The sequence below is a fragment of the Larus michahellis genome, chromosome 1, assembly GCF_964199755.1.
Source record: "Larus michahellis chromosome 1, bLarMic1.1, whole genome shotgun sequence".
NCBI lineage: Eukaryota > Metazoa > Chordata > Aves > Charadriiformes > Laridae > Larus > Larus michahellis.
In genome coordinates this window covers 89,847,486-89,863,689 of record NC_133896.1, presented here as the reverse complement: position 1 = coordinate 89,863,689, position 16,204 = coordinate 89,847,486, and the positions used below count along the sequence as shown (strand labels likewise).

Genomic DNA, 16,204 nt, shown 5'->3' with positions numbered 1-16,204 from the left:
TCCAGAAATCTGATGCTTGATATGAAGACTTTAACTTTGCTTTCAGGTTTCATCATAAATGGAAATGTTAGACAGAGTTGTGTTTGCATGATATCCAGGTCACAGACTTGTTACTCGGTATTAGAAAAGGTTTTTTTTTCCCCTGCTCGGAAACTTTGATGGCTGTTTTGCAATAAATTTTCAGAACAAGGGACTTGGAGATTTGTAAAATCCCCATGTGCGTACAAAGATGGTTTTGCTTTGGGGGTGGGGGCACTGAAGTGTATGATTTGTCTTTCTTCTCTCAGCTGTAAAGCACACCAACATCCTCCCCTGAATCCTTTCTTGGACTTCAGGTATATATTTTTTTTTTTTGCCAGAAATATTCCAGACATTTCTTTCCATCTCGGGATTGTCACAAAAGACAGCATAATGGCAAATCACACAAGTTGTAACATCTCCCCTTCACAAAAGAACAGCTCCAGCATGCATAACTTACCAGCCCCGCGCTCGGGTGGCTGCGAGCTGCAGTCACCACAAAGGAGGGAGGGAGGGAGGGACGGGGGAAAGTGCTTCTTGTCTTAATAAGCAGATCATGCCTATTCATAAGGGGAAACTGGCTTTTTAAGAAGTGGCCGTGTACAGGCTAGCCCTGGTAGAGGCAGGCAGCGGCTCTCGCAGCTGCATATGCCATTCGTGGTCATTTGGATTTCAGCAGGATTAAGCTGACTTCTGGCGAGACCTGTGACAGTCACGTTTATTTCTCTTTATACATGCTTCATTGTGTCCTTAAAACAATTATTCCATAGGTTTTTGTCCTTTTCTTCTTGGGCAAATATTGATCTTTCCCCTTGGTTTCTTTCTTCGGGCGCAGAGTGGCCACGGCCCCTTCTGCTGGGTCTGGCAAACACCTGCGGGGTGGGACGGCACCTCGCCTCGCTTCCCACCGAGGACCTGGGGACAATCCTGTCCTTGCCCAGCAGCACCAGGGGTGGCCTGTATTCACTGGATTGGTCAGTGGCTTTAAAGGTGTGATTTACTATGCCTACACTTCGTTTCCCTCGTGTTTGCCCTTGCCAGTAGTTTCTGTCGATGAGATCTTGCTCCTGAAAAACTTGCTCTGGGCCTAAAGACAGTTTGCCAAACAGTTGAATATTTTCATCTTGGTGGAGAAAGACACTTGTAAGGTGTGGAACGCGGTCCCAAGGCAAGGATGGAATGAAAGTTTAGAAAAGGCCTAACCTCTGTGTATTTCTATAAAGCCTTCCACTTCTGTAGCAGGTGAGCACTTCATAGACTTCAGTTTGTTTATTTTCAGGACATTCCTTCCCATTCTGTCAATGGTGAGCTGAACGTAAAGGCAGGCTGATCAAACTCCACAGACTGTGGTTTGGTTCTGCGTAACAGTGTTATACAGGAGCATCGCTGGTAACTTACCACAAAACAAAACCAGTAACTAGACCATGAGTTACCACACCAGCAGTAGGAAGGTGAGAAGACATGTACCTTTGAGCCAGGTGCTGCTCTTCCTATGAAGAAAGGCTCCCAGGACATGAACATGCAACCAGAAAAGCATTTTGTATCCCTGATATAGGGGTAACGTCTTTATCTCAGCCAGCTGCCCTGGTCTGAGCAACCCACTTCATTGCTACTGCTATTAGCATCTCTTCTTCACACACCTTCCTCACCTCCCTCATCACAGCTTCTGGAGGCTGGGATGTATTTCTGGTCCCAGTGGCAGATGTACAAAGTTTCACCTTTTTTTTTTTTTCCTGGGACACCTGTTTATCCAGACCCTGGTTATCCAGGGTGCTGTGTGATGAAGAGCTAGGAAATGAGCTCTTAGACATGGACACAGAAAGCTTTTCAGTCATCTCTCCAGAAAGGTTGAGGCTTTTTTCGTCTGTGGAAGAAAGGCAGGAAACAATCTGCAAAGCTCCCTTCTTCCTTTCCTTGTAGCAGAATTTTCTTTTCTTCCCTCGGGTAAGCCACATCCCTTTATATTTTAGCAAGCTCTATTTTTTAAGCTGTTTTCAATAGACATGTGCTTTACAGCATTCCAAAAGGAAAAGTGGGAAATATATCATCATGAAGTTTGCAGACGTGTTAATTTTTGAAATGTTAGTCAAGCATCAGTAATGGAAGAGGATGAGTAGTAGCTTTATGGGCATTTTCTTTTGTCTTTGCCATACATGATGTAAAGTGGAATTCAGAGAATTTGTTTGAAAGAATTCTTTCTGTCTTTTAATGCGGTGAGGGAGTGTAAAGCTTTCCTCAACAAAGTAACATCTCAAAGGGAACCGTGGTTGATGTGTATGTATTTATAAATGCTAAGGCTGCAATTATCATAAACCTTATTAAATCATGGCAGTCTATTTGCTGTTCTCCAAATGTGGATATGGCCAGAACACGTCAGTCAAAAAATTATAAAAAAATTCCAACCTAAAACTAACCCATCAATTTTATGACCTAGAATTAGAGCGTAGTCAGCAAGACATAATTTACCACTGTGATATAATTGCTGTGAAATACAGTTTTTTAATCAATGGGACAGCAAGATATGGATAAATTGTGTTCTGACTGGCAGTGTTACAGTCCCACTGCTCCATGATGAGCTGCTCCATAAATATGTTTTAAAAAATGTAAATGCCCATCTGATAAGAAATCCTGAATATGGAAAGTCTTACTTAAAAGCAAGTCAACACACCAGAGGACAGAAGAAAATCATATGTAAGAAAAGAAGCAGTGTTCTTGTTCTGATGGGGTGCTTCCAATTAGGGAAACAAAACAGCATAGATGATGTCTCCAACTTTGGAGCGGGATCTGTCGTTGTGCCAGGGTCTGTCCTTGCCCAGATGGTCATAGGCTAAGGGCCAAACGTGACGGGAGCCAATGTGAAACATATATCCGTACCAAGGTATCTGAGACAGGTGTTCTTCTAGATGTGGTGGGAGTCCAGCATGCTAATCCATATATGGGGATCTTGATATCCAGGTCTTGTAAAAGTTACTTTTCACCTAGTCAGGGGAATACTGTGAATATATTACTGTATGCTGCCTACTGAAAGTGGTAAGGACTGCACTGATTTGCCACACAAGTTAAATAACACTGGTTGTATGGAAAGAAGGTTTTACTGTGCACAAAAAGAAGAAAATGAATGCTATTTGTACCTCCAAATTCCATGCTAGTAGAGAGTCAATCTCCGTATTTTAATTAGATAACCAGTACATGGAAGTAGCATTGAAGACATTCTCCTCCTCTCTTGGCAGGCAACCTTGGTTTTATGGCTGGGGCTTTAATCTTCCGCGAGGCCAAGCACTATTAGAGAAATGGAACCTTATTCCAGATGGAATAGATATTCTTATAACACATGGACCACCTCTCGGTAAGAAAATACTAGTGTTCTTAGCTGTGTATGTCAGATGATTATACAGTAACTGATGGCTCTCCTTCGACAGAGAGTGCAATGCTGACTTAGAAAAGTCAAAAGTAACATCTGTACTGATTTCAGCAGCACCAGGACTTCAGCTCAGTTTTATGTTTCATGATTACCTGTGCTCAATGGTAGGAAATTAAATAATGGCTTAAAAAATAAAGCCTTAACACATAGAGCCTTGATTAGCTTTATAAATAAGCCAAGTCTAGTTTTCCTGTGCATCTATCCACTCAGCCACTGGTGAAATTACTAGATTTAAAGCATGGAGCCTGCTTGAAAAGAAATGCAGGATTGGGATCTTATTTTTTTAGCACTGTCTTTCTCCCTCACTTGCAGCAGCATTCCCCCACCAACAAGTACCCAGTCTGTATTTTTCCTCATCCTACTGACTTGGTGCATCTTCTGCCTCACAAACCCAAATGTTGCCATTCTTTGCCTGTTCTTTGGACAGAGCAAGTGAGTTGCCTATCTTTAATACAATCTGGCAACACTAACACATCAGCAAGAAATAGTTTTGCATTTGTGTTTTGCAAATATTAATATAGGTGATATAAAGGCCATGAGAAATTTCTTGTATTCATAGATAACAGTGAAATTATCTGTGTTACAGAAATAATATAATCACAGAAAATTGTCCAGATTCAGTCAAGACTTAAAGCTTTTAACATGTTTTTCAATGTATTTTACATATAGGAAGCTATATTTAATGTAACTATGTGTTTAACTCTCACTGGTTTAATAAATGGACATGAAAGTGAAGCATGTCTTTAAGTGTTCTGCTGAGTCTTACTGCGGAAGAGTGCTTTGTGTGAAATAGAGGCAGTTGGTTTCTTTTAACCTTTAGATTCCCCAATTTCCTGAAGCTAAGGCCCTCTTGTCTTCCACCCTTTCTTCTCTTTCAGAGCTTGGAGGAGGAAGTATCTAAAGGGTTTGTGTTTTGTTGTTTTCTTTCGAAAGACATGTTTGCATTCCACTGGCCACTAATCCTGGGGGAAAGGGCTTCTTTGTGAGCACGGTTTCTCACAGTAAAGGCGTGTGTTTTGTTACTTCACCTAAGTGGAGTCTCATGCCATGCCGTGTAAAAGTAGATGGCAGAAATTAATTGTTTTAGACCTTGAGATACCAACTACAAATGGTTGATAATTGGGGATAATTGCTGTTAGGATCCAAGGCACGACACTGGGTCTTTGATACAGTTTTAGTTATAAGTCATATTTAAAACTCTTTGAGAAGCTTTTTCAGCACTTTTAAAGCTGTTTTTAAAACCAGCTGATCAGCTGTAAAGAAATCCAACCTTCGGCTGATCCAAAGAATATCCCTGTAGCTAGCACTTGAAACCCAGTGTTGGAAGGTGGCGAGAGGGGCTTGCACCACCTGGTTTCAGCCACCTTGCTAATTTATCTACCAGGCCTCTCCAGGCAGATCCTCTGCCATCAGCAGAGGGAGGGGAACCTCTAGTGAGTACTGCAGAGCTGGCACTCAACGGGCATGCTTTAATAATAAATTTAATAGTAAATTTAATAATTGAAAAGTAATTTAATAATTGTAGTAATTCTGAGGAAGAGCTGCTCATCTCCACTGACATTACATGGGGTAACGTGAATTCCCCTCATCCCCATGTCTCAGTGTTTGTTCTCTTTTTTTTTTTTAATTTTTGAGCTCCTACCATCCTCCAGGGATTTTCTTTTAAAAAAGTTGCAGTTTCTTTGTCTTTTTCTCATTGATGCATTAATAGATGGCTCAGGCACAGAACCTTCTGCCTGAGGGCATCAGCTGTTGGTCTCCCTGACACCCCCCATGGCAACAAATACATGACGCTTCAAAAGAAATGAGCACTCTGCCTAACTTACAGAGCCTCCTTATTGTGTAGCTCTGTCCACAGACATTTTGGGAGACAGGATCCTTCTTGACCCTCCCAGGCAATTATTTTAACCAGAAAGCTAATTACTGTTGCTCTGATCTTGGACAGCATCACTAGAGCTGTTCCTAATGATCGTAAATAGCAATCAGTGCTCTTGCAAATTCCTCTTTTTTTCTCCAGCAAGGCCGCCTAAATTCTGTCCATCATCCTTTTTCTGTGCTGCTTTCTCCTTCCCTCGCTTCGAAAGAGTGCACAGTAATTAATACTACATTATTAGATATATTTAAAATTGCCTGCATGATTTAGATGCAGAAGCACCATTAAGAGTTAATGGACTTTGTGTTTCTAAGTCAGTTAGGCACGTAACAAAAATCTGAGGATTTTTTTTTTCTGTTTTAGAGTAGTGCTTTGGGATGAAACCAGGTCAGGGATATGCAGGAGGTTCACACAGGATGAGGAAAAAAAAAAGGTTAAAACAGCTATTATTGACCATTTCATTAGTAACCTGTTTATTATTAATAAAGATATGCCATATATTTAATAGCCTATGTATAATACAACTTTTAAGTCTTCTCCCTGATTCCTAAAGGTCTGCATTCATGATTCCTTTATTTCTCTTCAAAAAGTTCGCTGTTCTTTTCTTTGTTTTTAATTTAATTTCACCTTTAAGTCTTCATTTATAGCTGTCTGCTTGATGTCTATGACAAAGATTTATACATTCCTGACAGCTGCAGGAACCTGTTTCAAGTAACCAAACATTAAAAAAACCCTAAGATGAACTCTAATTGTTAGCTAGGTGTAATCAATTATTCTTAGTTTGTGTAGTCAGGTGTACATAATAAGCTGCAAACATATGGGAAAGCTTCAGAAGGGTGATAATGCATGTAAACAAAAACATGTTCAACATAAATAATGCTTAATTTAATGGAGAAGTTAATTTTATGGATTTTTGTTTGTGAAGTTTTTGAAGTGGAAATACTTTTGGCTTTATGTTCACCACAGACATTTTGACAATTAACTGTTTCAAATCACTGAAGTAACAAAGCCTATGGTTTTAGCACATTTGCTCAGAAAAAAAGCATGACTGGATTCCAGAGAAGTTGCTGGCTGCACTTTGACATCTTAAATACTTACTATTTCCCACAGTAAATTTTGACCTGCGTTAGCTACCAAGAGTGACTCGTAAAATCAGTTACCAGACCTGAGCATTGCTCTGCTCTTCTTTGTAATTCAACGGGGCTTTCTTTTTGTACACCCTCCTGACAGGAGCCGAGCAGCATCTTCAGAGGCATCTGAATGACTTAGGAGTCTATGGCCACTATCAGAACTTCCTCTTTTTGGCACTTAGGATGTCATGTTCCCAACTAATTTCTGAAAATTGGACCTAGCTCTCTGAGTAACTGTGATCCAAGGGCAAATTTTTTACTGTTTTCATAAAACCCCACAGTGTACTGAGCCCAGTTTTCAAGCACTGGCATCCAAAAAAGGTATTTCTCAGTGTGTGAACCTACCCTGAAGCTCTAGCAAATCTGAGAGCTTTTCCAAGAGCTCAAATACCACAGTTCTGGTCTTTCAAGCCAGTTGGTTAGCTGCTATTTAGCTATGCTTGAGTGGACCTCAAAAGTAAACATATGAAAACTAGGTCCAGACTCTATACGTCTCTGGCTGACTACTGTTTTCTCAAAGGCACAATATATTCATGCTGTTGCAGCAATCTAAGTCAGAGATGCAAAGCTATGACAGGCACACAAGGAAAGTACCAGAACAACTAAAGAAAAACAGAATGATTATATCTTTTAGGTTTCCAAATTTGAGCCTGATGAAAATGGCGGAACAATAGAAGGAAAGCAAGATTGGTTATTGCAAACCCTCTAATACAACAACATCCTTCTTATACTACTACTTTGAAGGAAACATGAGACTTCAGTTGGCAGTAAGCATCCCCCTGCAGTATGTTTTTAGACATATAAGCAAGTTGGTGTACATTTTTGTCTGTGTTGATAAAAAAAGCATTTTTATATATTTCTCTTCGTGCAAGTAAATGTAGCGCTTAAAAACATCTACTGCAGAAGGGCTGAGTTTCTCTTCCTATCTGAGGTCCATAGATTTAGGCTAGTGGAGCTTGTTGTGTCATGAAGCGCTTAAATCAGTTTTACTTGAGGATGTTGGTTTTAGGCATGATTTGGGTTCCTCACCTGAGTTCCACTACTGTAAGATTCAATGTGATCGCAATATAGTCTTATTAGCAACACAGATTGCGTTACATCAGTTAAAGTATTCAATTTTGAAAACTAGATCCCAGGACTAGATTTAAATAGCTAAATGTTGATTTAGATTCTTTAGACATGCTGCTCTTTATACCTTACTCTCTTAAAGGAAGAACAACAGATAAGGCATTGAGTTTTCCCTTTAACAACAGTGCAAAAATACTTTAATTGCAGAGGTGTTTTTTCTTTGAAAAACAACTGGCAAGAGTTATCATAGACCTTTTTCTTTGGGTGAGCTTTTATGGTTTTCCTCCATTATTTTGCCTTCCTTCCTCTTCTACTTACCAAGGCACACACTGTTTTTTCCATGTCAGTTCTTCCATGGCTGCTTATGAAACGCCACAAGACATGAAATCTCAGAAGTACTGCATAGCAGTACAGCTTTGCAGATAACCTGTCTTCTTTAAAGCTTTCCTTTCTTTTCCAAAGGTTTTCTAGACTGGGTTCCTAAGAAAATGCAACGGGTAGGATGTGTTGAGCTGCTGAACACAGTCCAGAGACGAATACAGCCAAGGCTTCATGTTTTTGGACATATCCATGAAGGTCAGAACACATTTCTTTCTATATATATATTTAAAAACCACAAACACAGAAGTTGTCTGGTTTAACTAGCGTTTTCAAACTTCAGTGTCTGAACTGAAGCACTTCTGGAATTCAGATACTTATTTGGCTGCATATGTAGAGATGAAATTGGCTGATACCCACATTTCAGTATTTGTACTGCAGCTTCTCTTTCAGTTTCTACATCTATAAAACAGCGTGATGCCTCCTTCACAGGCAGGATTACTGTGCATTTTAAAAGAAGAACCTGAGTCCAGTAGTTACAGAAAGTGACTAAATATTAGGATTGATGGATTGTATTTTCCTCTGCTGAATCTTTGTGACTTAAGATAATTCGTATAAGCTCTCTGTGTCTCAGTTTCTGTGTTTGTGAAATGGGTGAGAATGCTTTGGGGTTGCTTCTAAGGCTTAATCTTCAAGATTGAACAATAAAGGTTGTCTCTCCCCATCAGTGCATATATGAAGTTAAGAGGGATGTCACCACTGACTTTTGTGGAAGTTCAAGATATTTGTTCATGTATTTATTTGCTTTGGCAGGGAAAACATTTTGTACCCAGACAAAACAAAGCGATTCTCTTGCTATTTGATTTTTTAATGGAAAAATATTAGTTCCCTTCACATAAGTCACTAAGTGGTGAAAAATGTGCTCCACTGAAGTCAGTGACAATAGAATTTCATCTCCAGGCAAAGGGAAAGGTAGATGCTGGCTGCTATAGAGAAGTCTGTCCTGTTCACATACCATGGCAGCAAGGCTTCAAGCAGTGCCCCTACCAAAAGAAACCCCTGGGCTGTGGAGAAGTGTTCCATTGGCATGTAAGCATGTACTATCAGCTGCTTAGCTCTTGGCAATGTTAACTTACTGGCAGGAAAAGGTGCTCCACAACTGCCAATTTTCTGCTTCCGGGACTGCTACAGCCTTTGAAGGATACCTGTGGGTCTTACCAGAGTAGAAATGAACAAACCGAAAAACTGGAGTAACTGGCATTCAGATACTTCTGTTTTTGTGAAGAACCATTATCCTTCCCAAGAAGTCCTGCTCTGACTTGCTACTGGGCGCTTTGGCCCTGCTAGGTTAGGAGTGACACTGGTGAGAGGTGAGCTGGTGTAAAATTAATGGAGAAGACATTCAGATCATTATTTTACGGCTCAGGGATTAAGTCCGTTCTTGTCATGTGTCTCATCTGCATTGACCTGTTAATGCCTAGTTAATGTCCAAGGTGCTGCTACATCACAGAGTAAACAGACAACACATCGGCAGTATTTTTCCTAACCCTTTGCTATGATAGCAGTCTTTGAGATTCCGTACAAGAGAGCTAGTGAATACAGTTCAAACTCATAGTCTTTTCAGAAATTGTAAGCCAAGTGGGTTGCAGGGGATATAAGCAAACACTTAGCAAGCCATGAAGCTTCAGGCAGGTAAACAAAATCACATCTGCTAAGACCAAGCCCAGCTTTGGCTCCCAAGAGAAAAGAATGGCACCTCCACAGAATGGTAAATCTTGCGAATTAATACAGTTGGCACAGTAGGTATCAGAACACAGAAACAAGGTACTCTTCTTGTTAACTATCATAATTTAGAGAAAACAAATGGTGAGCCGCATAGCCTGTTTTGCAGTGGGATGCTAAATCTCTACAGAGGAGAATTCCCATTGCAGACAGCCTGTGCAAACGAAGCTGCTCTTTGTGGAGGGAACGCATGATTTGAACAGATGAGTTCTTCCCCTGACTGAGCATAGCTACATCTGCAGCAGTCATTTACTGAACATCCGGGAGGAAGAGACGCTTAGAAGAGATGTTTCTTCCCTATTCCCCCTCTGCACTGCTGTCTCTGCCAAAAAATACTTCTACACATGGGCTTGCTGCTGATCGACCCATGGAAGTGACAAGGAGCATGGCAGGGACTCCGGCTAAAATCCCTGTTTGCCCATTACAACCAGTACTTGGCTGAGGTCGTGGCTGAGGAAACCGTTGGCAGTAGGGTAGGAGTGAAAACTGTAGCATTAGGAATCTTCCAGCAAAAGGAACTTATTAGCAAGCCGATTCTGTTCTCTCCAAACGTGTAGCTGAGGAGACAGAAAGTCCCAGCAGCAATGCTGACTGTCCTCCGTGCAGTTTGTGTTTTACACAGAACAATTGTTCTGTGGCAAACAGCAAATGATTTAAAGAAATGTCTGTGACAGGAACCTGACAAGAGTTTTCTTCCCTCCCTAGTCCCTAATTAGAGTGTGGATTTTCCATGGGGAGTCCAGGAGGCCCTGCATTATTCAGGGTATTTTAACGAACAAAAAAGAAAGGAATTTGGCTACTGTTTCTTTGTCTGTAAATTCTGCAACTAACAATGCTTCTATAAGATGTGAAATTGCACTCGGAGAAACTATAGGATCCCAGGTACCTAGGATTTGAACGGCCGGAACTCGGTGTATGTAGCAATGAATATGTTTCACTATTAACTTCATTAATGGCAAGATGGAATCTTAGTACAAATGCTTTCTACCAGGTGATTTCCCCCAAATCATATATTTCTTCTTGTGAATGCATTTCTTCGTATTGATCTGAATACTTCAATGCAAGTTTCCAACATTAAGCTTTTAGTTTTAGTGTAATCAAGCTCATGTTTTTTCCTAGTCATTCGTGAAAAGATTTTTGATAATGGAGAGTGTGTCTACTTTTTCATAACACCAGGGCAGTTAAAGGGCTTCTTTACTTTCTGAAACAGCATTTCACTGCATTTCTACCGGCATTAGAGCTGGAAGTTTGATTTTCTGCAGATTTAGCTCTGGAATTATTTGGCTTTGGTATCTAGTCAATCATGAGATGTAGTTAAAGTTTTTTTGCCACTGGTGAGACATACAGAAGGGTGGTTTCCTCCGTGGAAATGTTATGGTGTCTCAGGGTGTGAATTCACCTTGTCTGTCAGAGAATGCATTAATGAAGCTGTGTTTTCACTGCCTGGGCAGGCATTTTAGTGTCTTTCCATCAAATTTGGTTGAAATTGGTCAAGTTCAAACACGTGGGAAGAAGAGGTTCCTACTAGACAAATCCCGCCCAGGTGCACATGCACGCATACTCCCCTTAGTCAAGCAATGCTTTTTCTTCTTTGGTTCCTTAAAAGATGTTCAAGACAGGACAGAAAAAAAGGTGGAAAGGTGAAAATTGCCCAAAGTTTGCTGATGATGGCAGACCTAAATGACCAGAAGTATGTTTTTTTCAGTGCTGTAATTGTCAAAGCTCTGTCTTCTTACCCTTTCCAAAACTGAGAAGGTTTTAAGAAAAAAGCTTTGCAGAGAAAAGCATCTGTCTTTCTCAGGAGGTTTGGCTAGCTGGCTGCCAGAGATTGTAGCCACTAGCTAGCAAGGGTCCATTTTGCTTTTCTTACACAATTTAAAAGGTGGCAAAAAGTTCTGCTGTAGGACAAAGATGGTGTTAATTCAGGAGACCTTTATGTTTTGCGTGAAGAGAATTTTTAAATTCCTTCTGAGTAACAAATGTGGTGCTTACTATTGTGTGATAAAGGTGAATAATTAAAAAGAAAAGATAATAATGACTAATGAGAGTAACCAGAGTTTTTCTTTCTTTGTAGGTTATGGTGTCATGGCTGACGGAACTACTACCTACGTGAATGCATCTGTGTGCACTGTGAACTACCAGCCACTTAATCCACCTATAGTTATTGACTTACCTACTCCAAGGAACACATGATTATAATGAGGATTTAAAGTTGTGCTCAACACATTAGCAACTTTGTATTGCTGGCTGAGAATCCCAATAGGGAACCGTTCAACAAAAAAGCAAAAACCTTCTTTTTTCCCTGCTAGCTCTTCACGGATAAATTTTGAGTGACAAAAGCGGATGAGGAACAAAGACATTTTGGTGCCAGAAACAGATTAAAGACTTTAACATTTCACCATTAAAATATTTGTGAACACAGAAAAGTGAATGCATTCCACATATATATATACATATACATATATATATATCTCAAGTAGGGATTTTTGTATATACCGTACATTATATCAGACTTATTAAAAGAGCAATGTCTTTCAAAGGAGTGTTTCTTTAAGAAAGTTTGCAGTTTAAACTTAAGTGTTTAGACTAGGATTTCCTCATTTCAGATGTTTCCCAGTGAGCTATTGGTAAAAGAAAAATGATGGTAAAGATGTTCTCCCTTAATTAACATGGCAAATATAAAAGATGGCGCACGAATGACCAGTCACAGGAGGAAAGCTATTACTTCAAGTCCTCCAGGTCTAAGTCTTTGCATCTATTAAAAAACCAATGCAATAGAGGCCCTAATTCACTGTACTGAAATGAAGTTTTACTACATCTGGCATTACAGATGGTAAGGGAAATGGTGCATATTGCCGGCATGCTGTAAACAGCTCAACATTCAAGAAGGGAGACTGCGTTAAGTGCAGTATAAACTCAGGAATTTGTAACCTGGACTCGCCTGTGAAAAAAAAGGATGACATTTCCCTTAAAAAAAAAAAAAAAAGAAGAAAAAAATATAACTCTGTTTTCATGTGGTAAGGCGATACGCGATTGTATGTTAAAAGCAAAAAAAAAAAACCCACAAAAATGACGTAGTGGTATTTGAAATAAACCACTGTTCAGTAGTGGTATTTTAAATAAAACCCACTGGGACTATTTGTTTAAAACCTGTTAATGGGACATGCAGCCAGTGATGAGATTACTGGTTTGAATTTGGCCCCAGTCCGAAGTGATTAAATGTCATTGTGATCCTTTTGTCCTATGGATGTCAAGGGGAAGGGGTCACCTCAAGGAGTTTGGGCATTCACTTTTGGGTAGTGATGTGGTAGCGTAAGTGCGATGAGTGATGAGTACACGCCAATGGGCACAGAACAGGGTCACCTCACAAAACCTGTCATTGCTGTCTGCCCCTGCGTGGACACTGCTGAGAGAGGCCCAAGACAAAGTCATCAACCGAGCTGAAATCCATCTGTCGTCTTGCATGTGATGCCAGGCAAAGCAGGGGACGTGTGAGGAGCTGGTTGGGATGGCCAACACTAGCACTGCCCGTGAGGCTTTCCTGCAGGTTAACAGAGGTGTTGAAGCTGATGGGATTTCAGTCCCGTCCTAGGCAGAAGCTTGCGAATTGATTACAAACCCACCAACAAAAAAGAAAAAAAAAGTGTTTCAAACATGCCCTACAAGAAATGGGTTTCTTCCTTGAACTAGCAGACTTCTCCATGCTCAAAGAGGAGCCTTTTTGCCTTGATGGAGATAATTTAACTGCTGTATTCTGAACGTGGACATCCTGAATTTGGGGCTGATGGCATCTAGACATTAATCTTGTTCACATGCGTTGGGCAGCTCATCACACTACAAGTACAGGGTTGTTTGCAGGTCTGTGCATAGCCCACATCTTCACACGTGCATCGGATAATTATGGATGTTACTCTTTGCCTGATACATGGATGTAAATGTGGGCTTCAGGTAGCAGCTAAATGTACATTATATGCATACACAATTTAAAATATCTGTGTTGCAAGGCCAGGTTATGTCAGCTTCAGCTCTAAGCGAGGTGGGCAGAAGTATTGCATGCCGCTGGCTTCCCATGGGCAGCAGCTCTTCCAGCAGCTGCTGCTGGGAGCAGTGACACTCCAGCCCAGTAACTAACTCGTGCTGTGGACCCACCAGAAACCACCGGAAAACATGACAAGTCACGGGTTGGTCATTTCTTGTGAGCTGTCGGGTGACTTGGGGTCTAAACTGATTTGCTGCTTTTTTTCTGAAACGAAACTCAAAACGATGGGTGGCCACTGCCACTGGTTTTTGGGTGAATAGTTCACAAGCGCATGAGCAGTCTGCCGTGAATTCAGATGGGGCCACTTTTGTCAAAACTATTTATTGGCGTAGAAATTGCAGGATCAGCTCCTAAATCAGCAAGGACTGAAATTCATAGTTGAATATGAACTCCCGCCATCATTGGGAAGATGAGCAATAGCATGTAGTTAGAATAAAAGTGTCTTAGCTAGTCACAATTCAAGCGGTTTGAAACAAATGTGGCAGGAAATTGGCTGTATGTTAAAGAAGTCTGAAATGTTTACATTCGCTCGCGGCACTTAAGAGACAAAAATGTTAAAGTGGGGGGAAGAGGTCCTTTTATTAGCCTCAACAAAATTTCTATGTCGACCATAAACTATTCTCTTAAAAATAATTTTTCCTAAGGTATCTTCAAAATACTGTGTATTTTTATGTGGGAAGGATACGAAAGCAGCTGTTACTTCAAAATATGATTTAAAGTACTTGAGGTATGAAAGCTTAAAGGTTATTTAATCATTTTGGCATAACTTGATTGTTGTTGTAATTTTTGGTCAAGCATGTTAGACAAATAAAGTCTTAAAACGAAACAAAACAAAACAACAAAAAATAAGGCCTCTTTATATCCATCTTGTGCATTCAGCTCCATGTGGGAAAGGCTGCCTGTCTTCTCCAGGTGTAGGAGCCAGCCTGGGGGACATTAAAGTTGTTATCGTGAGGGGCTGTGGATCAGCTCGGTGTGGGGCAGCTGGCAGAGGGGCTGGGGGTGATGGTCAGAAGGTGCCCTGCTCCGCCTGCCAGCTTCAGGCCACCACGTCTCCCGCAGAAGACAGCGAGTTGGGGCTGCAGAGGGGTAAACAGCACCCGCTTCCTTTAACCGATGTATTTTGGTGGGGGAATGCACCAGACGAGCCTGTCAGGCGGGGAAAAGCAAACCTGAGGGAGTGCTGCAACGGAGCTGTGAAGCAGTCGGGAACTGGGATGCTGTCCTTTGGGAACGGGTGGCAGTCAGGGGAAGGATGGTTCATGCTCTGGGTTGAGTGTAAGGACATGAACCTCACAGAGAGGGAGAGGGAGGTGAGCTATTATTTTAATTTTGTGGGCACTGTCAAGGCTTGGGCTTCTTGCCTCAAGCCTGGTCTACCTCAGATTATGAAGGCCATGAAAAGAAAGGTTTCCACAAACGTAGTTTTGCGATTTAAATTCAGGGATGCTCTCTCAAGTCATTTCCCACCCCACCTCCCCACCGCTGACCTTCACTGATATCTAAGTAGCATCGCTCCCGAAGGTGTGCTGATGTGTATCACTAGTACGTGCGTTCCCATCACCAGGCAGAACTGTTACCAAGATTAATTTCAGTTCATTTCGATGACGAATAAGGGAGTTAGCACTGCGTGTCACTGAAAAGAAAAAAAAAAAAAAAAGATTATTTTTACCTCCCTCAGTCACATATGGCTGAGGATGTGATAAGTTCCTTGGCTACCAGGAATGAGCAAGCTGGGACTTGGCACCCACCTGAGCAGCTGCCTTTTCCCAGGCGTCCCCTACCCACCGCAGCTGCACCCCAGCCTGGGCAACCGGCTTTAGGCTTTCAGATCTGGTAGCCCCTGAAGACGGAGACTCCAAAACCACGATGGTCTTCAAGGAGGTTGCTGGTGGCAGCAGCAAGCCAGGCTGGCCCTGGTGAGGTGGCTGTGGGGAGGGAAGGTGAAAACCCCGGTCTCTGGGTGACGTGTGTGGACAGGGCGGGTGGGAAGGTGCTCTGGCCTTGCTGCAGGAGGGGGCCAGGGGGGATAAGGAGAAGTAGCTCGTCTTCCCCGGTCACGGATTGCTGCCAATAGCCAACATAAATGCTTCAGAGGAAAGAGGAACAAGACATTCTTTAGAAGGCAATTTTCGGACTAATCTGCCCATGGGCATCTTTGTCCCCCTCCCATTTATTCTTGTTTGGATGAGAATTTCTCTCTTAAAAACCCATATTATTGCTCACTGCTAATGTAACTCACACATAGCGAATATAGCTGCACATGTTCTTTTCTTTCAGGTACATTCCTGAATGTACCTTGCAAGTCTCTCTGCATCTGCGATTTTAGCGATATTTTGGAACAGTGAGCTCCCCAGGTGATTGTGCACAGTGCATTAGAACAACAGTTTTTCGCTTATCCTTGTATGTGAGCTGCCATTTGGGTTTATTGACTGTCCCTTTGTTCTCTTTTTATGTGAAAAGTGTAAATAGGAGTACTTATATGTACGTTCTTTGTGCCATTCATTATTTTGTATACTTCCATTATGTTTCTTTTTACTCACTTCATCTAGAAA

The 16,204-nt window shown here is 41.4% G+C and overlaps 1 protein-coding gene across 7 annotated transcripts in view; it reads left to right on the top strand.

Moving 5' to 3' along the window:
• Positions 1-15,434, top strand: part of MPPED1 (metallophosphoesterase domain containing 1) — a 66,437-nt gene extending 51,003 nt beyond the window's left edge. For all 7 annotated transcript variants that reach the window (XM_074591004.1, XM_074590987.1, XM_074590995.1 and 4 more), the window contains 3 exons: positions 3,249-3,364; positions 7,973-8,086; positions 11,685-15,434. In XM_074591004.1, coding sequence (XP_074447105.1) covers positions 3,249-3,364; positions 7,973-8,086; positions 11,685-11,803 — 349 coding nt within the window. In that variant the 3' untranslated portion in view covers positions 11,804-15,434. The remainder of the gene's footprint in view (positions 1-3,248; positions 3,365-7,972; positions 8,087-11,684) is intronic.
• Positions 15,435-16,204: the final 770 nt, after the last annotated feature.